This window comes from Erythrolamprus reginae, chromosome Z (genome assembly GCF_031021105.1).
Source record: "Erythrolamprus reginae isolate rEryReg1 chromosome Z, rEryReg1.hap1, whole genome shotgun sequence".
NCBI classification, from domain to species: domain Eukaryota; kingdom Metazoa; phylum Chordata; class Lepidosauria; order Squamata; family Dipsadidae; genus Erythrolamprus; species Erythrolamprus reginae.
This window is the reverse complement of record NC_091963.1, coordinates 72,150,613-72,178,527: the sequence shown is the minus strand read 5'-3', so window position 1 is coordinate 72,178,527 and position 27,915 is coordinate 72,150,613. Positions and strand designations below refer to the sequence as shown.

At 43.0% G+C, this 27,915-nt stretch overlaps 1 protein-coding gene across 1 annotated transcript in view; it reads right to left on the bottom strand.

Moving 5' to 3' along the window:
- Positions 1 to 27,915, bottom strand: part of PDE1C (phosphodiesterase 1C) — a 671,297-nt gene that overhangs the window by 148,695 nt on the left and 494,687 nt on the right. The window contains exons 13-14 of the mRNA XM_070726332.1: positions 21,475 to 21,595; positions 19,467 to 19,548 (exon numbers count right to left, since the gene is read on the bottom strand). Coding sequence (XP_070582433.1) covers positions 19,467 to 19,548; positions 21,475 to 21,595 — 203 coding nt within the window. The remainder of the gene's footprint in view (positions 1 to 19,466; positions 19,549 to 21,474; positions 21,596 to 27,915) is intronic.

Sequence of the window (27,915 nt, the reverse complement as noted above, 5' to 3'; positions counted from 1 at the left end):
TGCTCCAACCTCCATTCATGATGTGCCATGGCAATCATTTCTTTCAACACTACAGGATCACTATGCCCCTGCGCCCCCTCATTGTGCCAGGCGCTATAAGTTTTACCATAGGAACCAGCTGGAGGGTGAGTCCATTAATGATTTCGTAGCAGCCCTCCGCCGTGCGGCATTATATTGTGAGTTTGATAACCTGGAGGACTATTTGCTGGACAGACTAGTATTTGGCATTAGAGACGGCTGTCTCAAACGTCATTTATTGGCAGTGAAAGACCTGACGTTTAAAATGGCATTGGCTGAGGCCAGAGCGTTTGAGCTATCTACCCAATCCCTGGCGGCCATGGAGGGCTCCATGAACACAACTTCAGCAGTTTCGGGCACCAATCCTTCACAACTTCCACAGGAGATTGAAAAATCTCTGGAGTCGGAAGAAGAGGTTTGCCAGCTGGCAAGCAGCCGGAATAAAGACCCCGCCATAGTTCGCCAGAAGCTGCCACCGTCGCCGTGCAGGGATTGCGGGGGCGACCATTACCGATTGAGCTGCCCCTTTAAGGACGCCTTTTGCCGGAGGTGTGGTGGCCAAGGCCACATCGCCCAGGTCAGCCATTTACGGCGTCAACCAACTGGGGCATCTTATGGCCAGTGGGATTCGGGGTTCTTCACGAACCGGGGAACTCCTAGAGACACTACATATCGCCGAAATGAGTGCAACGTTATTCGAGCAATTCCCTCTAGAATACCTATGACCATCCGGGAAACATCCTCAACTTCGGAAAAGATTGCGATGGAGGTTGGCCTAGGCCGGGCATCGTGTTCTATGCAAGTGGACACAGGTTCGGCTCGTTCCCTGGTATCCTGGTCTACAGCTAAACGTTGTTTTCCTCAGCTGTCACACCATGGTCTGTCTCCATGCAGCCTCAACCTGCGTGATTACCAAGGAAGAAGCATACCGGTCATTGGTGAAGGACGCTTTGCTGTTCGCTTTAAGAATTTTGTGGGGCATTTGCCTTTAATTGAAGTTAATGGGCCGTTTTCAAACTTACTGGGGTTGGACTGGTTCAAGTCTTTAGGCTTAGTGGTGACTGGGGTTAATACGGTACGGGAAGGTACTACATTTACAGCCTTGGCCAGGGAATTCCCTGTGGTGTTCGATGGAAGGTTGGGCTGTTACACAGGTTCACCAATATCATTTAGTCTTGACCCTCAGGTACCGGCGATCCGACTAAGACCCCGCCAGGTTCCTCTAGCACTTCGGCCAAGGGTGGATGCCGAATTGGATCGGTTAATAGCTCAAGGGGTCTTGGAGTCAACCGATCAGTCCCGTTGGGAAACCCCTATTGTAACGGCGGTAAAGGCGGATGGGGGAATCCAGTTATGTGGGGATTATAAATGTATGATAAACAAGGCGCTAGCCCACCATTCCTATCCCCTTCCAGTGGTGCAGCACCTCCTCCACTCATTGGGACAGGAGAGTATCTTTGCCAAGTTAGATCTCTCGCAGGCTTACCAGCAGCTGCCGGTAGACCCTGAAATGGCAGATGCCCAGGCTATCATGATGCATCGCGGGGTATTTAAATGCCGTAGATTACAGTTCGGGGTATCCATAGCCCCGGGAATATTCCAGGGATTCATGGAGAAATTGTTATATGGAACTGAAGGAATGGTGCCCTATTTCGACGATGTGTTTGCCTCCGCCACCTCAGAAGCTGAGTTATTGGCAAGGGTTAGGAAAGTCTTATCGAAGTTCCAGGAAAGGGGTCTTAAGTTAAAATTACATAAGTGTGTGTTTGGAGTGCCCAGGGTAGAATTCTTGGGATTCACAGTTGATGCCTTAGGTATTCACCCAACCCCGGAGAAGACTCGAGCCATCAGGGAGGCCCCGGTACCACGTTCGAAAGGGGAGCTTCAAGCATTCTTGGGGTTGCTGAACTTCTATGCTGTGTTCATTCCCCATAAGGCCTCGGTAGCAGAACCTTTGCATCGCCTGTTGGACAACCAGGCTAAGTGGAAGTGGGGGCCAAGAGAGGCGGGTGTTTTTATGGCCGTAAAAGACATACTTACCTCCGATACTGTTTTGACCCAGTACTCCCCGACATTACTACTGGTCCTTACATGTGATGCTTCCCCGTTCGGGGTAGGGGCGGTACTTAGCCATCGGCTTCCGAGTGGAGCTGAGGCACCATTGGCATTTTTTCTAGGACCCTAGCAAAGGCTGAGCGTAATTTCGGCCAAATAGACAAAGAGGAACTGGCCCTTATTACGGGGGTAAGAAGATTTCACGATTATCTATACGGGAGAAATTTTGAGTTGGTCACGGACCACCAACCCTCTTGGGACTCTTGGCAGGGAATCGCCAAAGCCCAGTAGTCCTTTCTCCCCGCATGGCTAGGTGGATTATTTTCCTAGCCAATTATTCCTACCATCTGGTATACAGACCAGGCAAACATATAGCCCATGCAGACGCACTAAGTAGATGCCCCCTTCCAGATGTCCTGATGGACCCTGCTCCATCTTCCACAGTTTTTGCTCTCACTGAGGGACCATTAGTGCTGGCTGCGCTAGAAGTAGCGGAATCAATAGCCCGGGATCCTACCATGTGAAGAGTGCACCAGTGGGTCCTCCGAGGGTGGCCAAAGAATTCACTGGCTCAGGAATTTTCCTCATTCGGCATCTGCAGATCCGAACTGTCGGTAGATAAGGGTTGCCTGTTGAGGGGTCCTAGGGTTGTCATTCCGCCCCCTCTCCGACGACGGGTCCTGCCCATCCTCCATAGTAATCATCTGGGGATTGTAAGGATGAAGGGCCTAGCCCGCGACTACGTATGGTGGCCGGGCATTGATAAAGAGATAGAGGGTTGCGTGGCAGCTTGCCTCAGGTGCCAGGAGAACCGCCCAGCTCCTCCGCGTTCCCGGCCCCTGGTCTGGGAGCCTCCTGCGGGTCCTTGGGCACGCATCCACATAGATTTGGCGGGCCCCTTCTTAGGTCAAAATTTTTTAATCGTTGTAGATGCCCATTCCCGCTGTTTGGAGGTCGCGCACCTGCACTCTACACAGTCCCATGCAATCATAGATGCTTTGAGGACTTTGTTTGCTACCCATGGATACCCGGACCTTTTGGTTTCGGACAACGGTCCTCAATTCATTTCGGTCCTATTTGAAACTTACTTGACGAGCATAGGTGTCCAGCATGCCCTGACTTCTCTTTGGCACCCAGCCAGTAATGGGCAAGCAGAACAGATGTTCCGCTCGGTTAAAGATTCTTTAAAAAAGTTACCACCTGGGTCTTGGAACGAGAATCTAGCAGGTTTGCTTCTGGCTCAACACTCCACACCTTGTTTGGCTACCCAGAAAACTCCGGCTGAGTTATTAATGGGAAGGAAACTTAGAATTATTTTGGACAGGTTGCATCCTTGGTATGAATCAGAAACCCCGTGGCCAGAACCACCGGACAGAAACATTGGTATGGGAGATCCGGTTTTTGAACGAGCGTATGATAGTGGTCCAACCTGGGTTCCTGCGAAGGTAATTAGAGTTTTAGGCCCTCGCTCTTTTGAAGTATCCTTACCAGACGGGCGGGTATGGCACAGGCACCTGGACCAAGTCCCAATTTGGAAGGCAGAAACGCTAGTGGATGATAGCAATAGGGCCCTTCCCACGGAAGGGACAAGGGAAAAGGAAAACCGGGGAACGGAATCTGTCCCAGCGGAAGCCGATCCGGCTACCAATACTTACCTACGGTCAGGGGAGTCCGGTCGGGAGGAACCTAAGCAAAACAACCCTGGACCTTCAGAAACGTTGCCCTTAGAGAGGTTAGTGGAAGGAGAATTCAGCCCTAGGCGTTCGGAAAGGATCCGCCGGAAGCCCGCCTACCTACAGGATTACGAATGTTCAAACGTAAGGGAAAGGAGTGTTATGTCCCCGCCCATTTCAGGAAGTGACTTGGAGACAAGCCGTAGTGACGTGTAACGCCTCATCCTATTGGATATGTTAATCCGGGGTGTGTCAGCCGGGAGCGGGAAGCTACTCAGATGGTGATTGGTTCTTACCTCACGAAGCTGTCAGTATATAAGTAATGTTGTTGGTTCTGTTATGTTCCTGTTAACTGAGCTTAATAAATAATAGTTGATTCCGACTGGACGTGTCTGACTCTACAGTGGCGATCCATCATTGTCCCTTTGAGGAAAAACAGGCGAACTTGTTGTTGGGGGGGCATTGGCAGTGGCCAAGGAAGCCAAAGCAGAAGAGGAAGACCCAGGCATTTGAATACTTTTAAGGTATTGTCCCCACCGAAGGTCATGTTTTGAAATCAGGTGCCTTGTCATGCAGCTGGTCCTGAGATTATTAAGATCTCTCCCTCGCTTCAGGGACTGGTGGCAAAGATTGCAAACAATCTTTTTCTTGTCTTCTGTTAACTGCTTGAAAAAATGCCACGTTGTTGAAATTCTTTGTGACACATGAGGCGTGCTCAGCTCCTGGACACGGTGGGCAGTAGTACCAGCAGACTCAGCACTGAGGGTTTGCAGCCTTTTCACTCTGCTTCTGTGGGACTACCACAGCCTCTTCCTCCTCTGAACTCTGTCACCTCATGATCTTCTTCCACCGACTCCTCCCTGCTAGCCTCCTTCTCAGACTCTACATTGCAGTAAGCTGCAGGAGCAGGGATCTGGGTCTCATCATCATCAATCGTGGTCTTCCCCGATGATGCCATGGAGACCTCCTCTTTCTCCGGCAGAAGCTCCTGGCTATCTGGAAGCTCAAGGTCTGCAACTGCGTATTGGGCAGGTGGATGCCCCATGGCATCCCAGTTGCAAGTTTCAGAGAACAGAATTAAAGACTCCGCTGCTTCTGGGTGAGACAGACTTGCTGCTTTGGAGGGGGCTGATAACTCAGGCTGTGAACATGCAGATGTGGTGGAGTGTGTCGAAGGCAATACCAAGGAAAAGGTGTCGCTGCATGCCATGTCATCTCCAACTTCTTCTTGCATCAAACCACGGCATCTGCTTGCACCAGAGGAAGGGGTAGGAGACGCAGGTGTTACACGCCCTCTACCTGCCCCTGCAGCACAAACTCCAGCAGCAGCAGCAACACGGCCATGTCCCTTTTTCACGGCTTTCTTCATGTTTGAAGGCCTGCAGTGACACTGGTCCAAGGAACAGATGAAAGTGCGGTGTTCAGGTGGAACTAGAATTAGGGGGGAAATGCCTTGTAAAACTTAAATGCCCAGGCAGCAGTAGAGCCTTTGTATTAGAGAGAAAAACATCAAAATCACAGATACATGAAGTCGCCCCGTGTTTGTCAAACAAATCTAATCTCAAACATAGGCATACAGACAGAACAAATAACTTCTTAATGCAAACAAGATTCCCAGCAGCATCACTGTTAATGATGACCAAAGGAACTAGGAGAATTCTGGAAAGCATTTACTTTTATATGAAAAATGATACAGGGTTATTGAACTAGATCTATTCCTAAGGAAACTGGTAAAATAATGCTAGAAAGTTCAATGTGGGAAAATATCTTTAACAAAATAACAATATAAGTTATAAATGTCAGATAAAAGAATGGGTAGAAACATTAGACAATGTGCTTTTGGCAGAGAAAAGACATATTTATTGATGACTGGAAGCTCCATATGGGCCTTTTGCGTAACAATGAACAAAATAAATGTGATATATAGTTTTGATCATTAGACAGAGTACAGAAAGAAGAAAAAATGATGGGAATGGAATGGAAAAATAGAGTGGAGTGGATGGAGTGGAAAGAACAGAATAGAATAGAGTAGAATAGAGTAGAATAGAATAGAATAGAATAGAATAGAATAGAATAGAATAGAATATTCTTTATTGGCTAAATGTGATTGAACCCACAATGACTTTGTGTGTGATTGGACACACATGAGGGAAGTGTTTCTAATAGGCAAGTCAACCCAAGAACAAGGGGGCACAATCTGAGGTTAGTTGGGGGAAAGATCAGAAACAAGGTGAGAAAATATTATTTTACTGAAAGAGTAGTAGATGCTTGGAACAAACTTCCAGTAGACATGGTTGTAATGGTAAATCAACAGTAAATGAATTTAAACATGCCTGGGATACACATATATCCATCCTAAGATTAAATATAGGAAATAGTATAAAGGCAGACTAGATGGACCATGAGGTCTTTTTCTGCCATCAATCTTCTATGTTCCTATGTTTCTATGTTTATCCACAGTGCATAAGCTCTTAAATTAGAACAGCAAGTACTAATAAATCATGATCATAATAAATAAAATTCATTACTTTGTGCTAGTTTTTAACTTTTTGTTTTAAAGTTTTAATCAGATCTATGTATAAAAAAAGGGTTTGAAAATTTGAAAGTGGAAGTATAGGATAGAGAAATAAATAACCCCAACCCCCCCCCCCCCACAAATTAATATTGTTGTGCCTTTCCATGCATTTGTACACAAAATGAATGAAAGGAAAAATGTTTTAAAAATGTAAAAGTAGAAGTGTAGCAGAGAGCAACTGGCCCCATGCTTCCCCCTGTTTTTTTCTTCTTCACTCACCAAAGTTTTCTTGTCTCTTCAACTTGTATGAAGAAGAGTCTTTGAGGTCTTTGCAGCAGAAACAAAGTGAAAGCTAATCTATCTCTCCCTTTCAGTAAGTAACACAGACTTTCCCTAGCTGGTATCTCTCACAATGGGGCTGGAGAGCAAGGTGCTGCCTTTTATAGAGGCAGGTCAGGTGTCCTTGGGACCAATGCAAGCCATGCATACTGCTGGCCAATGAGTGGTTAGCAGGGCATATGGCTAATCCCAGCTTTTCATTTACCTTGATGTCCGGAGACCGTATGGCTTCAGGTAAAAAGAAGGCTGTCCATTGGTCCGCCGCTTCGCTGCTCCGCCGCTTCGGCATGGATTTTCAAAAAAATTCAGGTTCAGGTCCCGGGTACCGAACACCGTAAAATTCGGTACTGACCCGAATTGTGCGAGTTCGGTTCCCCCATCACTAGTAATAAACACTTTAAATTCCATTTGGAGACTAATCAGCTCAGGAAGGAATGATGGTGATAGATGGGTATACCTTGCTAGGTGCATGACTGCTTGCATGGCTGCATTTTGAACTAGCTGCATTCTCTAAACTGTAGAGAACATAGCAGTAATCAAGTCGCAAGGCGATGAGGGAATGAGTGACTGTGAGAAGAGACTCCCTATTCAAATAGGACCGCAACTAGTGCAATAGGCAGACCTGTGCAAATGTCCTGCTCACCACAGCTGAGAGATGTTTTTCTAGCTTCAGGCTGTGGGTCAAGGAGGACTGCCAAGTTGCACACTCTCTCTGAGGGAATCAAAAGCCTCTCCCCCCCCGGGTGATGGAAGAACAGATGGAATTGTCCATGGGAAACAAAACCCACAGCCACTCCATCTTGTTAGGGTTGAGTTTGAGTCTGTTGACACCCATCCAGACCCTAACAGGCTCCATGCACTAGCACATCACCTCCACTGCTTCACTGAATTGATACAGGGTGGAAATGTACAGCTGAGTGTCATCTGCATACTGTTGGTAATTCACCCTGTGTCATCGGATGATCTCACCCAGTCTTTCATGTAGATATTAAAGAGCAGGGGGAGAGAACCGACCTCTGAGAAACCCCACGAAGCAGGAGCCTAGGAGTCAACCTCTGATCCCTGCCAACACTGACTGCAACCAGCCGAAGAGTAAGAGAAGAACCACCATAGTACGGTGCATCCCATTCCCAACCCCTCCAGTCGGTGCAGAAGTATACCGTAGTTGATGGTATTGAAAGCCCCTGAGAGGTGGAGAAGGCGTGGTCATCCACCAAGGCACCACAGCATTTTTCTGCTCCTGCAGAAAATTGCTGAACCCCCACTGTCTGGGGGTGCTGATTCATTTGAATCAGCCCAAAACCTCCCTGAAGGGGAAGAGAAGAAGGGAACCTGGTCTTGTGCCAGTTTTGGGGTTTTTGCACACCACACAGGCATCGTCCAAGAGCCTCCACCAGCAGCAGAATGGAAGCAGCTTGCTGTTCTTAGCCTTCAGTGACCACGAACAGGAAGATTGAAGTGACTAATGGATCTCATCCGGAATGGAAAAGGAAAGTAAATTTTGTGCTGGAGGAAGAGAAACAGAGAATTGTTGACTGAGACCTGCACTTTGGTCAGAGGAGAGATTTTGTTAAAGAACTGTGTAATGATAAAGGAACGTTCTAACTAATTGTGGTAAGTGGCCAAATTGAAACCAGAATTTTCTAACTTGCAAAAATTAAGGAGAATAAGGAAGTGATTCTAAAACCCATTTGGATAAAAATTGGATGATTTGAGTTTTTGAAATTGGAATTAAAGAAAAAAAAGAACTTTAAGAGTTTAAATAATTAAATGGAATCTTTTTGGTTTTAAATGATTTTTAAGTGTTGTTTGAGAACAAATTGGTGGAGCCACCTGCTGATCAAAGCTTTATTGTTATGAGAATCTTCATGTACTTAAGAGAATTTGTTTTCTAATCTTGGAAAAGAGAAACTAACTGAATTATTGATATTTTGCCTGCAAAGGAGTCTAAGAAGAAATGAAAGGAGGGCTTGCAAATCTTGTGTGAGCCTGAACTTTGTTTGAACTGTTTTGCAAAATATAACTAGGCTGCTGGGAAGAGTTTGGAACATCTGGATATACGAGATCTGAGAAAATGGAAATTCAAGAGATAAGAGAATTGTGTAAAGTCTTATCTGGCGACATTAAAGAGCTGAGAGGATTGATGAGTGGATTTTTTCAAACTACTAAGGAACTTATAATTGAAGCTAATAGAAAACTACACGACGTGGTAGAATTAAAGGAGACATTTGAAGATGAAAATATTATAATAATGGATTTGCAGATCGAGAAAACAACAAGGAACTATGGAGAACTAAGCAATGATAAGAATGAAGTTCTACTAGTTAGTGGACATGATATTAAATACTCTGATTATCAAATTTTGAGTGATGATATAATTTTTTTTTTAAAAGAATTGCCTGGATATGGAAAGGTTAATGACCACAGACTTTACTATGAGCACATAGAGAGATAAGCACAAATACAAAATGGAAAAGATGGGTCAAAAGCACTGGAATTTTCAGAATAAAAGAGGAGTTATAACTAAAATTGATTGGTTGGGATTTGTAAGGAAGCAAGGGAGATGGAATAAAAAATGAAAGGAAAGGAAATGGGGATATAAAATGACTAGAAAGAAGTTTAAATTTGGATTTACACAAGAGATTTGGGATTATGAGAAGGATTGCGATTATGAAAATAGTTGATTAGATTTAGATTAATTTTTAATTATCAGCTTCCATTAGATATCTTATTTAGCATTTGATGTATGGACTTTATGGAAATATTAGGTTTATTGATTATATTAAAATAGATTTAACTGAATTTAATGCCATGTATTAAATATGCTTAGAATTTTGGGAAATATTTAACTCGTTGAATATATTAAAATAAGTTCAAACAATTTTAATGAATATATTAAGGAAATATTAGGTTGGTTCATTATATTAAAATAAGCTTAATTAGTTTTATTGAAATGTACAAACAAAGCAAGTTTAATTTGATAAGTAAAATTGGCATATAAGAACAGAGTTGGTTTGAAAGATTTATAAAAAATAGAATTAGTGAAGATGATTTATGGTACACTAAAAAAAAGTATGAAATTGGTTATTCCCCCCCCCCTTTTTTTAGTATTTTCAATGTTTGTGATTTGATACACTATATAGAGGTTTTTAGATTTAAGTAAAAGGTGTAAAGAGAAATATGAGGCACTATGTCCTACCAGTTAATTAGAATGTTAGAAATATTGCTTGTCAGTATATAATTGAGGGAACATTAATGAAGAGAGGTAATACATGATGATTGTGATTGCTGGAGGACAAGATTAGATTTAAAAAATTTGCAATAAGGGATAAAAGATTTATAGAGAAATTAATAATTTTGTATTATATTTTTTTTTCTGGGATTATACAAGAATTACTAACAAAATACGGCATTTTATTGTGCTGGAAATTGAAAATATTTGACATTGTACAAAAGCATACAAAGGGGAAAACAATATAGAAATTTATATTGAAAAAGAACCCCAAGAGATCAAGAAGCACCAGGATAGAGGAATAACCTCTCAACAGGGCCTCCAGAGATAATCTATCAGCACAAGCAAAGCAATTTTGGTACCGTAGCTGGGCCTGAAACCAGACTGTTGAGGGTCAAGATAATCGGCTGGATGGCCACCATCTTGATGGATGACCACCATTTGATGGATGATCTCTGGCAGGCCTAGGATAGGGGACATTCTTCTATCCTTGTGCTCCCCAACCTCTCAGCGGCCTTCGATAGCATCGAGCATAGTATTCTTCTGTGACGACTGGAGGGATTGGAAGTGGGAGGCACCGTTTTATGGCAGTTCTCCTCTTATCTCTGCGGTCATTCACAGTTAGTGTTAGTGGGGGGCAGAGGTCCATCCCTCAGCCTCTCCTTAGTGGGGTGCCACAGGGGTCTGTCCTCCCCCCCAACTATTTAATATCTACATGAAGCCACTGAGCAAGATCATCTGACGGCATGGGGTGAGGTATCATCAATACGCTGATGATACCCATTTATACATCTCCACCCAGGCCAATTCAGTGAAGTGATGGATGTGATGTGCCAGTGCCTGGAAGTTGTAAGGATCTGGATGTGTGCCAACAGGCTCAAGCTCAATCCAGACAAGACCGAGTGGCTGTGGGCATTTCTTCCCAAGGACTCATCAATCTGTTGTTCTGGGGGTGTCACTGTCCCCTTCAGATAGGGTCTGCAACTTGGGTGTCCTCCTGGACTCACAGCTAAGTTTTGACCATCATCTTTCAGCTGTGGCCAGAGGGACCTTTACCTGGTTCACCAGTTGTGGCCATATTTGGACCAGGAGACTCTATGCACAGTCACTCAGGCCCTCATCTCCTCCCCTATCAATTATTGCAATGTGCTCTACATGGGGCTACTCTTGAAGAGTGTTCGGAGACTGCAAATAGTCCACAATGCAGCTGCAGGAGCTGTCATGGTATACCTCAGTATTCCCATATAACAAATGGCTTCCTATTAGTCTCTGGAACAATTCAAGGTGTTGGTTATTACTTCGTCAATTCTGGCTTATTGGACTGTACGGTCCTGGGATGCTGGGACGCCGAAAGTGGGGGTGCCGGGTGTTGGAAGGATCGTCATTTTCGCTACTACAACAGGGGAAGACGAAGTGTCATCGAGATTGTGTCATGTGGAGGTTATCTAGAGGTGATTTGCAGCTGTGTTGGCTAACTGCGAAGGGGCGATGGAGATAAAGACGTTACCTAATGGGATTGAGCTGGGGTGGTGCAGCAGGTAGAGTGCTGTACTGCAGGCCACTGAAGCTGACTTGTAGATCTGAAGGTCAGTGGTTCAAATCTCATCACCGGCTCAAGGTTGACTCAGCCTTCCATCCTTCCGAGGTGGGTAAAATGAGGACCCGGATTGTGGGGGCAATAGCCTAGCTCTGTTAAAAAAGTGCTACTGCTAACATGTTGTAAGCCGCCCTGAGTCTAAGGAGAAGGGCGGCATAAAAAATTGAATAAATAAATAAATTGAGGACTGTTGGAGGTCGACCAGGACATTTGCCAAAAGTTGGAGCTCCCATAGAGAAAGAATCTGGAACAATTACAATCGAGGTAAAGAGACAGAACTATACCCTGAGACTCAGATTCTGACATTTGACTTTTCTAGAACTTCTACAACTTTGAGAACTAACCAGCTTAACCAGCTTGGAGTTTGGTGCCCTCTTGCTGCTGCTGTTGCTTTATGCTCTTCCTTTTTAAGAACTAATAGCAAATTAATTACATCTAGGCTATTTTCTGTCTATGTATTATATGTTTTATGTTTTATTGTTTTTTAACTAATTTTAGGGGGCTAATTTATATATGTTATGAATGAATGGGACTATCTTATTAGTATTTTAACTAATTTGCATTTTAAATTAATTATTAGGGTCACCAAGCAATGGAAGTTTACAACTACTGGAATGAAAGGAATGGTGTGAATGGGAGTGGATGGGAAGGGGATGGTAGATGGAATGGGGCGGGTGGGTGGGATTATAATTTCATTCATGACATGAATGAAATTCTTGGCACACCTGACGCTGGAGAGGCAGGAGGGGAGGGGGACCTATCTTTGGGTGGCAGAGGGCCAAAATATCCCAGTCTTGCTGGGAAGAGGCAGATATGGCAGGGGCCATGGAGCTAGCTGTTCCAGGGGAAGGAGGGATCGCTGCTTAGTAGCAATCTCTTCTTCCAGCTCCATGAGTTCAACTCAAGGCACTGGTGATGAGTGTAATTCTGGCCCTGGGCTCAGGCTGCTGCTACTCAATGCCAGGTCAGTGGTAAATAAAGCCCTCCTCATCCGGGATTTGATCCTGGATGAGGAGGCTGACCTGACTTGTGTGACCGAGACCTGGCTGGGCCCAGAGGGAGGAGTTCCTCTCTCTGAAATCTGCCCAGCCGGGTTTCGGATATGGCATCAACCCCGACCCCAGGGAAGGGGGGGAGGAGTGGCTATTATACTCAGGGAGAGCCTTTGCCTGTGTAGACTCATTGCTCCAGAGATTGCGGGTTACGAGTCCCTCCTGGTGAAGTTGGACTTAGGGGTTCAGGTGGGCTTGTTACTCACGTACCTGCCTCCCAGCTGCGTGTCAACAGCCCTGCCTGTGCTGCTTGAGGAGGTAGCAAGGCTGGCAGTGGGGTTCCCCAGACTTATTGTCTTGGGGGACTTTAACCTACCGTTGCTCGGTGAAACCTCTGGGTTAGCACAAGAGTTCATGGCCACCATGACAACCATGGACCTGACTCAAGTAGTACAGGGTCCAACTCATGAGGGGGGGGCACGCACCCGACATGGTATTCCTCTTTGAGCAATTGAGTAATGATCTGAGACTAAGGGGCTTAGAAGTGTTGCCTTTGTCATGGTCAGACCATTTTCTACTGTGGCTTAATTTCCTGGCTCCAATCCTTCCCTGCAGGGAGGTGGAACCGATTAGGAGGTTCCACCCCAGACATCTGATGGATCCAGAGGGCTTTCAGAGGGCGCTTGGGGTTATTCCAGATACACTCATCCACAGTTCAGCAGAGTCTCTTGCTGAGGCCTGGAACAAGGCTGCAGCGGAGGCTCTTGACCAGATTGCGCCGTTGCGACCTCTCCGCAGCACTAGACCCCATAGAGCTCCATGGTTCAATGAGGAGCTCCGGGAGTTGAAACATCAGAAGAGACGTCTAGAGAAGTGATGGAGGAAGAGTAAGTCTGAATCCGATCGAACACTTGTAAGAGCTCATATTAAGATTTACAAAGTGGCGCTCAAGGCGGCCTTGATTGCATCAGTGGAATCTCACCCGGCCGCTCTGTTTAGGGTGACCTGCTCCCTTCTTAACCAGGGGGGAGTTGGGGAGCCCTTGCAGAGTAGTGCCGAGGACTTTAACACATTTTTCGCTGATAAAATCGCTCGGATCCGGGCGGACCTCGACTCCAATTGGACAGCAGAGTCGACTGACTGGGGCCTGTACTTGTCTACCTGTCTGGGAAGAGTTTGATCTGATGACACCTGATGAAGTGGACAAGGCCATTGGAGCTGTGAGTTCCGCCACCTGTTTACTGGATCCGTGTCCCTCCTGGCTGGTTTCGGCCAGCAGGGAGGTGACACGGAGCTGGGTCCAGGAGATTGTCAACGCTTCTTTGGGGAGTGGGTCCTTTCTGGCTCCCTACAAGGAGGCACTTGTGCGATCTCTCCTCAAGCAGCCTTCCCTGGACCCAGCCGTACTTAATAACTATCATCCAGTCTCCAACCTTCCCTTTATGGGGAAGGTTGTTGAGAAGGTGGTGGCGCTCCAGCTCCAGTGGTCCTTGGAAGAAGCTGATTATCTAGGTCCTCAACAGTCGGGTTTCAGGCCCGGCTACAGCATGGAAATTGATTTGGTCGCATTGATGGATGATCTCTGGTGGGCCCGGGACAGGAGTTTATCCTCTGTCATGGTGCTCCTTGACTTCTCAGCGGCTTTCGATACCATTGACCATGGTATCCTTCTGCGCCGGCTGGAGGGGTTGGGAATGGGAAGCACTTTCTTCAGTGGTTCTCCTCCTACCTCTCCAGTCGGTCGCAGTCGGTGTTAGTGGTGGGTCATAGGTCGACCTCAAGGTCTCTCCCTTGTGGGGTGCCTCAAGGGTCAGTCCTCTCTCCCCTGCTATTTAATATCTACATGAAACCGCTGGGTGAGATCACCCAAGGGCATGGGGTGAGGTATCATCAGTATGCGGATGATACCCAGCTTTACATCTCCACCCCATGTCCAGTCAATGAAGCAGTAGAAGTGATGTGCCGGTGTCTGGAGGCTGTTGGGGCCTGGATGGGTGTCAGCAGACTCAAACTCAACCCTGATAAGACGGAGTGGCTGTGGTTTTGCCTCCCAAGGACAATTCCATCTGTCAGTCCATAACCCTGGGGGGGGATTATTGACACCCCCCCCAGAGAGGGTCCACAACGTGGGCGTCCTCCTCAATCCACAGCTCACATTAGAGAAACATCTTTCAGCTGTGGTGAGGGGGGGCGTTTGCCCAGGTTCTCCTGGTGCACCAGTTGCGTCCCTATCTGGACCGGGAGTCACTGCTCACAGTCACTCATACCCTCATCACCTTGAGGTTCGACTACTGTAGCGCTCTCTACATGGGGCTACCTTTGAAGAGTGTTTGGAAACTTCAGATCGTGCAGAATGCAGCTGCGAGTGCAATCATGGGCTTCCTGAAGTAGGCCCAAGTCACTCCAACACTCCGCAGTCTGCACTGGTTGCCGATCAGTTTCCGGTCACAATTCAAAGTGTTGGTTATGACCTATAAAGCCCTTCATGGCACCGGACCAGGTTATCTGCGAGACTGCCTTCTGCTGCGCGAATCCCAGCAGCCGGTTAGGTCCCACAGTGTTGGTCTTCTCCAGGTCCCGTTGACTAAACAATGTCATCTGGCGGGAGCCAGGGGAAGAGCCTTCTCTGTGGCAGCTCTGACCCTCTGGAATCAGCTCCCCCCCAGAGATTAGGATTGCCCCCACCCTCCTTGCCTTTCGTAAATTTCTTAAAACCCACCTCTGCCGTCAGGCATGGGGAAACTAAGACACCTCCCCTTGCCTATGTAGTTTTGTGTATGATATGACTGTGTGTATGTTTTTATATATTGGTGTCTTTTTCTTTTTAGACTTTTTAATGTAAAACTGTTATTTTAGATTTTAATTATTAGATTTGTTACCACGTATTGTTTTTATCACTGTTGTGAGCCACCCCGAGTCTGCAGAGAGGGGCGGCATACAAATCTAATTAATAATGATGATGATGATGATAATAATAATAATAATAATAATAATAATAATAATAATAATATAAAGTCCTATAAACTTCTTAAAACTCACCTCTGCCATCAGGCATGGGGGAATTGAGACATCTTCCCCAGGCCTATATAATTTATGTATGGTGTGTTTGTGTGTATGTCTTGTTTTTAAATAAGGGGGTTTTAGATATTTTTAAAATATATTAGATTTGTTATTGTACATTGTTTTTATTATTGCTCTGAGCCGCCCCAAGTCTATGGAGAGGGACGGCATACAAATCTAATTAATAATAATAATAATAATAATAATAATAATAATAATAATAATAATAATAATAATATGGCTCAGGGCCATACTATCTATGGAACGACTGTTACCACATATACTGAGGTACACAGAGTCAGCCTCCTCCAGGTCCCGTTGACTAAACAATGCAGGTTGGTGGGACCATGGGGGAGGGCCTCTCTGTGGCTGCCCCAGCTCTATGGAACCAACTACCCCCGATGTCCATACTGCTCCCACCCTACTGGCCTTCCATAAGGCCACGAAGACATGGCTTTGCTGGCAGGCCTGGAGGCCATGAATTGTACATCTTTCATGGCCAAACTGTATGAATGGTGTGTATGCATATGATTATGACTGTTTTTATACAAATGGGTTTCATTACGGGGTTTAGTTTTAGATATTATATTTGACTTCTTATTGCTTGTATCTTTTTGTATTGTATTATATTATTTTGTAAGTCACCCTGAGTCCTTTGGGATTGGGTGGCATAGAAGTCGAATAAATATATAAATAAATCATCTCAACAACCTTCCCTAAAATGGGAAGATTGGAGATAGGATAATAGTTATTTAAAATTGCCGGATCCAGGGAAGGCTTCTTGAAGAGGGGACGCACCACTGCCTCCTTCAGTGGGGACAGGAAGGATCCCTCCATCAATGAAGCATTGATAACTGCCTGGATCCAGCCTCGTGTCACCTCCCTGCTGGTAGAAACCAGCCAGGAGGGACATAGGTCCAATAAACAGGTCGAGGAGCTCCCAGTTCCCATTGCCTTGTCCACTTCATCAGGTGTCACCAGTTCAAACTCTTCCCTCACAACTGGACTAAGAAGGGTCCCTGTCACCTCAGTCGAAACTGCCCAGTCAGAGTCTTATCTGCAAAATTTTGTTAGGCATGCCCTATTAAGAGTTTGGAATAAATATAAAATAAGGCTCTGTACAAAGTTGGCTCTTTGGAAGAAGGAAGTTTTCTTCGGGGGAAAAAATGGTGGCAAAGCTGGACTGGCTGACATATGGTAAAATGTTATCTTTCAACTGGTGACTCAATAATGAAGCCAAAGAAAATACATGAATCAGAAGATTAGATATGCCATTGCTTTATTTATCAATAACTGAAATAAAGGTTTAAACTGGATATTTTTTTAAAAAACTGGATTTAACCTTGTTAAAAATTAATTGGAAATTTCATTATGTGGCAATGATGAACATATTACAGTGGTACCTCGAGATATGAGTTTAATTCGTTCCGGACCTGCGCTCTTAAGTCGAGCAGCTCTTATCTCGAACGACTTTTTCCCATAGGAATTAATGTAAATAATTTTAATTGGTTCCAGCCCTCAAAAAACTCACAAAGTTAGTCTAAATTATGCAAAAAGACATTGCAAGAATAAATGTAACTTTACTTATTAATAAGATGAGAGCTTTCCTTCCCTTCCTCTTTTTACCCAAAACAATCAACATGGCAAACTTTTATTTTTATTCATTAAACTGTAGTTATTTATTCAACTTCACTGCCACCCAATCCTGTAGAGGGAGGAAAGAAGGGAGGAAGGAAAAGGAAAGCAAGAAATGGAGGGAGGAAAGGAAGGAAGGAAAGAAAGGAAGGAAGAAAGAAAGGAAGAAAGGAAGAAAGGGTGAAGGGACAGGAACAGAGGAAGGAAGCAAGGAAACTTATGAAAGGGGAGAGTAACTTCACTGCCACCCAATCCTGTAGAGGGAGGAAAGAAGGGAGGAAGGAAAAGGAAAGCAAGAAATAGAGGAAGGGAAGGTAAAAGAGAGAAAGAAAAAGAGCAAGAAAGAAAGAAAGCAAGAGAGAAAGAAAGAAAATGAAAGAGAAATAAAAATAGAGAGGGAGAATGAAAGAAATGGAAGGAGGGAAGGAAGGAGAGAAAGCAAGAGAAAGAAAGAAAGCAAGAGAAAGAAAGAAAGAAAGAAAGAAAGAAAGAAAGAGAAAGAAAGAAAGAAAGAGAAAGAAAAAAGAATGAAAGAGCAAGAGAGCAAGAGAGAAAAAGAAAGAGAGAGAGAAAGAAAGAAAGAAAGAAAGAAAGGCAACTTCAAAGAAAGGCTCAATGAGCATCTCTCACTCTCTCTCTCTTTCTATCCATCTCTCTTTCTCTCCCCCCTCTCCCCCCCCTTTCCCTCTCTCTTTCTCTCTCTCCCTCTCTCTTTCTCTCCCCCCTCTCCCCCCTTTCCCTCTCCCCCCCCAGGCCGGCAGCGATGTTTTAAAACAGCCGCGCCGTTTGCGAGCTAACTCCTGAGGTGCGGAAGTTCGCCTTTGGCGTTTGGGCCACTCGGAATGTGAAATTCAAAACAGCGTTCGGATCCCCCCACCCCCAGCAGAAGCCAAGGACCCCCAGAGTGGGGCGGCAGGGGAGGCGACCGCCTCTCCACTCACCAAGTGCCGGGATACGAGCTGAGAAGAGCCAGGCTGGCTTACTTTCCTTCCTTCCCGCGCTGATGCAGAGCCACTCGAACAAAGCGTCACGCCCCCCTGACGCTTTTGGCGGCAAAAGAGCCCAGCGTCGCTTCGGAAGCCGCCGAAAGCATCAGAGGGGCGCGACGCTTTGTTCGAGTGGCTCTGCATCAGCGCGGGAAGGAAGGAAAGTAAGCCAGCCCGGCTCTTCTCGGCTCATATCGCGGAGAGGGGCGGCATGCAAATCCAAGTAATAAATAAAATAAAATAAAAAAATGTCTCTCCTCTCCCAGCTCTTATCTCGAGTAGCTCTTAAGTCGAGCAGCTCTTATGTCGGGGTTCCACTGTATTGCTAAAATCTATAAAATGTTATTGAAATTGAATCTGGAAAATGAATATATAAAACATTGTATGATTCAGTGGGCAAGGAACTTTGGATACAATGTGATTTTTGAACAATGGGAAAATATGTGGCTGAAGAGTTTCAAATTTACATTAATTAAATTATAGTCTTTTAAAAATTCTATAAGATTATATATCATTAGTATTTAAAATCAGATAAGGTATGTCAAATGAATGCTGAAAGTTCAAAAAATAAAGAGGGAACTTTTTATCATCTATGGTGAACATGTGATAAAGCAAAAAAAAATTGCAATATGATTCGAATTTTAATATTTTTTAAAAAAAAATGGAAATAAAAATAAAACCAGAACCTTTCCTTTCAGGCTTAATGAAAAAAGAACTACAGAAAAAAATGGAACTTTGTTGCTATATATGTTGACAGCAGCAAGACTATTGTATGTGAGATCTTGTAAGTGACTCAACATAAAGAGATTGGTCTGTAATTTTCAACTGGGGTAACCCTTTTTGAAGATTGGGATGACCGTGGCTAGTGACTAGTTTGTTCAATAAACTTGTTTATTTGTTTGTTAATGGCTAATTTGTTCATTGACATTTCAATATTTCAGTTCTTTCAACTAAGATGCCAAAACATTTTAGCACTTGTAAACTCCTTCCTGGTTCATAAAGCAGGTCACCTTTGACAGTCCTCACAATTGAGCAACATATACCGGTATATATATATTTGTTGTCATTTGAGCAATATCTGGTTTTTTAATATTTTTAATTAGTTAATTGGATTAAGATATTGTGTATTGTATTTTTTATATGTTGTGAGCCATCCCAAGTCCTCTGAGAGGGGCAGCATAGAAATCCAATAAATAAATAAATTATATATATATATAATATATACACACACACACACACACACACATATACACACATAAACACACACATAAACACACACACACACACCACATTTGTTTCACATCATATACAAATCTGTTCATATATTATCAGCTTCAGATGCTGGAAATCTTGGGTTTACCTACCTATTTGAGACTGAGGGACCATAGTGGATTTACGGTCACATAGGGGCGAAAAGGGAAGGCCTAGCTCTGCTTCTTTGTCACCCTGGAAAGTTAGAAGGACAGAACAAAATATCACAGGAATGTGAGAGACACAATGCCCATTTTCATAATCTTCCCTTTCATCCCAATGTTCTGCCATTTTAAATCTCATGCAGAAAACCTAACCATTTTTGAATTGTATAGAGAGTTAATTAGTTAACCTAGAGAAAGTTAATTAGTCAGATTTTCTTTTTTAAAAAAAAAAACTAAAAACAGCATTTCCCCCCCTCAAGTTTCCCATTAATATTTGGGAAAAGATTAAAAATAGAAGCAAAATTTGTTTTTATATTTTTTAACATGGAGACAACAATTATGAGGGATGGGTGACAGTAAGTATACTATTTGTTGCCTTTCTCTGTTAATTTTTCATCAACAAGCAGATGTATAACTCTAAAAATAATAATTAGCACAATTTTAAAATGGCACCAAAACAAGGAAGCAGTCAACCTACCTCTCCAAACTCACCCACAAATATTGTGTAAATCGAATGGGTACATAGATGCCATATTTGGAACTTTTACCATAGCTCATCACTTCATAACACATTTTGTTAGGTAAGACCCCTCTCCGCAGACTCTGGGCGGCTCAAGCCAGAGGAAGGAAGGAAGGAAGGAAGGAAGGAAGGAAGGAAGGAAGGAAGGAAGGAAGGAAGGAAGGAAGGAAGGAAGGACTTATGGGTATGGAAGAAGGATTTAACTTATTTCTCAGTTAGTGTGTGTGGAACATTCAACCATCTACAGTAGTAGCAATAGTAGTAGTAGTAGTAGTAGTAGTAGTAGTAGTAGTAGTAATAATAATAATAATAGTAATAATACAATTACCATTACTATTGTTGTTTTGTTGTTGTTGTTGTTGTTGTTATTATTATTATTATTATTATTATTATTATTATTATTATTATTATTATTATTATTTCCCTCTCCGAGAATTCGAGGTGGCTTACAGCATATGAAAAAAACCCAATACAATTCTGAAATCCAATAATAACTAAAACAAACAATTTAATTTAAAAAACAGTCATTTCTAGTCAACCAAAATACATTCCATTCAGCATACATTCATTCATAGGCAGGGGCTGATGACTAGTGTCCCAGGCCTGTCAGCACAAGTGTGTCTTCCGACTCTTATGGAAGGCAAGTGGGGTGGGGACAAAACAAATCTCTGGGGGGAGCTGATTCCAGAGGGCTGGGCCCCCCACAGAGAAGTCTCTTCCCCTAGGCCTTGCCAAGCGACTTGGAGAAGGCTGACTTTGGGATCTGACCGGTCACTGGGGCTCATGTGGCAGAAGGTGGTCCCATAAGTAATCTGGTCCAATGCCATGTAGGGCTTTATAGATCATAACCAATACTTTGAGTTCAAAAGCTGATTGGCAGCCAATGCAGCTCATGGAGTGTTGGAGAGACATGGACATACCTGGAAATGCCCATGACCCCTGGCATGGCTGTATTCCGAAAGCTCTTCAAAGGTAGCCCCATATAAAGAGCATTGCAGTAGTTGAACCTCGATGTGATAAAGGCCTGAGTGACTGTGAGTAGTGACTCCCTGTCCAGATGGGGCTGCAACTGGTGCACCAGGTGAACCTGGGCAAATGCCTTCCTTGCCACAGCTGAAAGGTGATGGTCTAAGGTCAGCTGTGGATCGAGGAGGACGCCCAAGTTGCAAACCCTCTTTGAGGGGGGTCAGAAGATAGAATTGTCCTTGGGAGGCAAAACCCACAGCCTCTCTGTCTTGTTGGGGTTGAGTCTGGGCTTGTTAACGCCCATCCAAACCCCAAGAACCTCCAGACACCAGCACATTACTTCCACTGCTTCACTTCATAATATTAAGCATCATATATAATATAGTTATGTAATAAATTTCTAGGACACTCAGCTTTCTAAACTAATTCCTCAGCTTGTCATGATCAACACAAATGAATTCTTCATATTACCTGTCTGAAAAATTCTTCTAACAGTGACATGGTCCAGCGATGATGGAGGTTCCATGCCTTGGCAGGATGACTGATGTCAGCTGTGTGCAACATCAAGGATAAGGCTTTTGGTTTGTCAATTCTGAAAAACAAAAATAATGGCATAAATTAATTGCCTAAATGAATAGTTTTTTAAAAAGATTGCTAACCAAGGAAATCAAGGTATGCTGACAATAAGCTAATGGACAATAGCTTATGATGTTGCATCCAAACCTTAGTCATAATACAAGGTCAGTCTCTGAACTCAAGCCAATGAGAATATTAGGGGGAAAATATCAGATCTTAAACAAGTAACATTTAGTATTTTCCTTATCTGGGTTTGAAACATATGACTTCTCCATATTTCCTTCTAATTTTAAAATGTAGAAGTTAGGATCACTAAATACACATGATGATGGTCAGCATTTATGCTTTCAAATACAAAGCAAGCTCTTTCACACCTTTTATGTTTTTCTACCTAGCAGTGTTTTCAGCTGTTACATAAAAATACATCCTACCTCAATGTGAGAAATGGAACATTATTCTTATACAAAATAAGAAACATGTAATGAGAGCCATAGCATAACCATTTTATGATTATATAACTGAAATGTATTTTTACTTGGTAATTTTCCTTCTATACAGTACTTATAAACAGGATGTTTTATGCTTAAAAAGGAAATGTTTATGCTACCAGAATATGGGAAACAGACATGCTGCCTAGCTAAGATCATCAACTTGAGGAAGTGCACAGCTATCAGGGTGATAGACAGTTGTAGGGGCTCTCCAAGCTAGAAAGCACTAAGTTATTTGTGGAAAACACTAAGTTATTTGTCAAATATGTTACATTGGGGGTGGGGGGAGAATGGACTGGATGAAGTAAAGCTGAAGTTATCAATTGTATTTATATGATTATATCCATATCATGATTTTGCCTCTTCTGATATGGAAATATTTTATCTGGTCATATAAGGGACTTTTCTTGCAAAAAAGATATATCTATTAAACTTTTTATTTATTGTTCTTTTGGATTCCTGTTGATTTATTTGGTGGGTTTTTTCCCCTCACAAATATGGCGAGCCAACCAGGAGTTAAAAGGACTTCCCGGCTGGATGGAGAGTGTGCACCCACATTGTTATAAGTGGCTGAGGACAAGATTACACTCATCCAGGGGAAATTGCTCCTTCCTAAATAGTCCACAGGAGCCAGGAACAATAAAGGCATACCCAAGAGAGAAGAAGGCACTGGCGCAAGAACGTAGCTTAGGTGAGTAAAAATACTGGGTGTTTCTGTTAGACTGATTATATGTTTTGGTTCCTTGAACAGTAGAAGGTGATGTGTTTATTGTTATGAGTGAACACCTATATGAAAATTGAAATGAATAATTAATACTTTATTATTGATTATATAACTAAATGTTGATTTTTTTTAATGAGGCATTTAGCTATGATAAAAATAGGGTTTAAGAAAAGTGAATGATGAGTAAAAGAATTAAGGAAGAGAAGGATTACAGCTTGAATTTAAGAAGTAGTCTGCGGAGAGGGGCGGTATACAAATCCAATAAATAAATAAGTAAATAAAATAACTAGTTTGAGGAGGTAGCATTAGATAAATAACATATAGCCAAAATAGGTTGCTGCAATATCCACACAGACTATAGAATTATAAATATAGAAATGATACAGAATAATTATAATAATAACTTTAGGAATGGCACCATTAGATTAAAAACTTAGAAGAAAACAAAAGTCTGTCAAATATGAGTGAGGATGAGAAGTACTCAGAGAAAGGAAAAAGAGGGAGGAAGAGGAAGTAGAAAGTGAAGGGAGAGGAGAAGAAGGAAATAGAAGGAGAAGAGAGGAAGTAATGATGGAAAAAGAGGGCAGATGAAGTGGTTGCAGAAAGATGAACGAGAGAAGGGAAATAAGAGGAGAGGAGAAGGAGCAAGAAAGTATGAAGTAGAGAAGGGAGGGGAGTACAAGAGGCAGACTAAAAATTGGTGCAAAATAAGGTATTGATTTCATGATTGATTGGCCAGAGTGATCAACCAGTGGAACGGCCCAGTGGAGGTTGTGAATGTCCAACTCTGGTCATTTTCCAGAGAAGATTGGACTGCCGTCTGGCTGGGGAGGAGCAGGGGATTAGACTTGATGACCTGCAGGGTCTCTTTCAACTCAAACAAACAAACAAAAATAGTATGTATTTGTTACTGATATATTTTAAGATATATGTATATTTATATAAATGGAATTTGGAGCCAAAAATAATAAAAATTTAAAAAGAAGATGCAATTTGTGACTAATACTTGGCCTGATTGATATATAAAAGAAAATATAGAAAATTGATGATTAGACTAGTGCTGATATTATTAAACTGCATAAAACAGCACAAAAGGTTTATATGAACAGTGAGGAAACAAAAAGCAGGCAAAAAGTCCTTAAGGCAGAAAAGGCAAGAGAAACCAAATTGGTTTTTGGCAGGAGCAGGACTTTTGTGAAACCTACCAATAGAGAGGAAAATCATCCTGGGCAAGGAAGAGGGCATCTTTTGTGCAAAAAGCCAGTTGGAGAAGGCAAGAAATGCTTTGTGTGTGACAAGGAAGGGCACAATAGGAATTGCCCACAGAAGGGAAAGACACAGAGGAGAGATCAACACCTATACACCCTCATGGGAAGTGAGGATCAAGAGGGGTGTCAGGAGCTGTTGATTTTGGGATCACACCAAGAGCCCTTGATAAATTTGTTTGTGGGATCTGATAACAGAGAATTTGTGTTTTTAATTGATACTGGTACAACCGAACATCCGTTTGCCAATTATCTAAAAAAATCGAACCACAATGCTACTATAAGGATTAAAGGAGTACAAGGAATGCCTTTTGAGGTATCTTTAATACTCAAATGACAGCGAAGATAATATTGGAGCAAATAATTCCTACATATAGGTTGATGCATTTTTCAGGCCAGGTAGTAAAACAAGTGATGGAATGGTTAGGCATTGATTGGCAATTTCATTTATCTTTTTGTCCAACTTCATCTGGCAAAATGGAGAAAATGAACCAAAATAATAGACACAATTATTTGTTGAGGAGCACAATAAAATTTTAAGTTTTTGTACTGAACCCACAAGGTTCAGTATGATAATAGATTAGGCAAGTAGTTCAATTTTCTTTCTATAAAAGTTCAGTTTTAGATAATGATTAAAGTGTTTAGGGGTAAAAACATACTATTTAATTATTTCCTATTAAGTATTCAATAAATAGTGCATAAACTTACTATCCCCACTGTGTATCTCCCGCCCCCGTGGGGGCAGCAGCCCATTACTGGATGGACCCAAAGTGAAGTCAAAGAGCCAATGGCCAAGAAGATCTGCAAAAGCCTCCAGCAGGGAAGGAAGAAAGTGTCTTTTTTAAAAGAGGGAGATCCTCTTCCAATCAGCATCACACACCCCTTGTCCCCCTCCTCTTTTAAAGGACCATGCACAACAAGTCAGTTGAGGTGACAGGGGCTCGTCTTTGTCCATCTGTCTGGGAGGAGTTTGACCAGGTGACACCTGATGAAGTGGACAAGGCCATTGAACTATGAGTTCCGCCACCTGTGTGCTGGATCCATTTCTCTCCTGGCTGGTTTTGGCCAGCAGGGAGGTAACACGGAGCTGGGTCCAGGAGATTGTCAATGCTTCTTTGAGGGGGGATCCTTTCCAGCTCCCTACAAGAAGGCACTTGTGCGCCCCCTCCTCAAGAAGCCTTTCTTGGACTCAGCCATACTTAATAACTATCATCCAGTCTCCAACCTTCCCTTAATGGGGAAGGTTGTTGAGAAGGTGGTGTCGCTCCAGCTCCAGTGGTCCTTGGAAGAAGCTGATTATGTAGGTCCTCAGCAGTCAGAATTCAGGCCCAGCTACAGCACGGAAACTGCTTTGGTCGTACTGATGGATGATCTCTGGTGGGATTCTTTTTTTAAAAAATAAACTTTATTAAATTTTCCATAAAAAGACAAACATGACAAACATACATTTAACATCTATTTGGGGTTACAATTATCCCACTTATTTTTGAAGTCTTTCTAATACAGAAAAAAGAAAATTCACTAATAACTTGTAAAATTAATGTAAAATGAAAAGAAGAATTTTTGTTTATATATACTTATTACCTATAGGGTTAACAAAATATAACTAATTCTAGTATCTCTATATACTTTCAAGTCATTTAAATCTTATTTTTCCCCTTTTATTTAACCATGTATACAATTTCTTCCATATATCATAAAATTCTGATTCTTCATGATTGTTTAACCGCCTTGTCATCATGTCCATCTCAGCACATTCTATAATTTTTCTTATTACCTCATCTTCCTTGGGAATATCTCCACCCTTCCAATTTTGTGCAAACACAATCCTAGCTGCTGTCAAAATATGGATAATTTTTAAAAAAATCCTTTTTATATTTTTGATTTGTTATGCCTAGTAAAAAGAATTCTGGCATTTTCTTTATGTCCTGTGAAGTAATTTATTTTATCCACTTTTCTATTGTGTTCCAATATGATCTAGTTTAGTGGCAAGTCCACCACTGATGATAAAAAGAACCTATTTCTCACTTACATTTCCAGCACTTTGGAGACATGTTAGGAAACATATTTGCTATTCTATTTGGTGGCAAGTGCCACTTATAAAACATCTTGATTTGATTTTCTTTTAATGAAACTGATTTTGTCATTTTCCAATTGGATGTTCAGACTTTCTCCCAGGTTTGTAAATCAATGTCTCTTCCTAAATTTTTGGACCAACTTATCATATTATCTTTCAATGTCTGATCTATGTTATTATACCCTATCATATATTTATATGCCTTCCCTATTAGTTTACTCTGGTTTGTAGTTAACAAATTGCCTAGGAAGTTTTTACTCTTCGTAAATGAATATATTTTAATATCTTTCTGGTGTCTAGACTGTATCTGATTATATTGCCACCAATCTATTATTATTCCCTCATCCTGTAATTTTTGTCTTGATTTTAATTTCATTTGATCATCTATTAAGTCTTTATATTTTAATATCTTCCTATCCTGCATTAGGTTAGGATGGCAGACCGCGTCTAATGGAGAAATCCATTCTGAGATTGTTAAAAAATGGTCTTTCTTTATATCTTTCCAAACTTCTAGTAGATATTTTCTTATTATGTGATTTTTAAAGTAAGAATGTGTTTTATCTCAGTGTTTCCCAACCAGTGTGCCACGGCACACTAGTGTGCCGCGGGACATGGTCAGGTGTGTCGCGAGCCCGGCCTGGCTGGAGCTTCCCTGGCGGTGACGGCAAGTGAGCTTTTGAGGCCCGGTGGGATGGCACCGGCCACTATTGCTGCTAAGCTGCATGGGCGTTCGCCCGCACAGCCATTAGGAAAAACCCCCGCAGAAATTTTTGAAGTGGCGCAAAGCCAAGCAACCCTGAATCGCTCCCTTCTCCAGCCAGCAAAGTCGGCTGCCTAAGAAAGTGCCGCATTTGAAAAACGTGCGTTTTAAAAGCGCGCCGCTTTCCCAGGCAGCCGGCTTGCTGGCCAGAGAAGCAAGCGATCCGGGACTGCATGGCTTTGCGCCGTGATGACAACAACGGCGCCATGGTGGCTTTCAAGTGCCGCCCTTCATAGTGCCCCACCACCCGTTCCTGCAGGTAGAAATCAGGCGGGGTACCAGGAGGCGGAGGCGGACGCGGTGCGTGGCCGGGCGCTGAGCGCCATGGACATCTGGGAGGGCGAAGGGGTGAGTGTGGCTGCTGCCTCTTAGGCGGAGGTGAAGGCGACGGCAGAGTCCGTGCTGGGGCCATGCGGGGCTGCTGATCCAGGGAGCTGTGGACTGGCAAGCCGCCCTCCACTCTCTCTCCGCTCTCTCTCTCTTTCTCTCTCTGTTGCTGGCATGGTGCACGAGAGAGAAAGAGAGAGAGAGAAAAAGGAGGAGAGAAAGCAAGAGAGAAAGAGAGAGAAGGAAAAGCAAGAGATAAATCAAGAGAGAGAGAGAAAGCAAGGTAGAGAGAGAGAGAAAGAGTGTGTGAGAGAGAGAAAGCAAGAAAGAAAGCAAGAGAGAAAGAGAGAGAGAGAGGGAAAGAAAGAGAGAAAGAGAGAAGGAAAGCAAGAGAGAGAGAAAGAGAGAGGAAGCAAGAGAGAGAGAAAGCAAGAAACAGAGAAAGAGAGGAAGAGAGAGAGAGAAAGAGAAAGAAAGCAAGAGAGAAAGAGAAAGAGAGAAGGAAAGCAAGAGAGAGAGAGAGAGAGAAAGCAAGAGAGAAAGAGAAAGCAAAAGAGAGAGAGAAAACAAGGGAGAGAGAAAGAAAGCAAGAGAGAAAGCAAGAGAGAGAGAGAGAAAGCAAGGGAAAGAGAAAGAGTGTGTGTGAGAGAGAAAGCAAGAGAGAGAGAGAAAGCAAGAAAGAGAGAGAAAGAAAA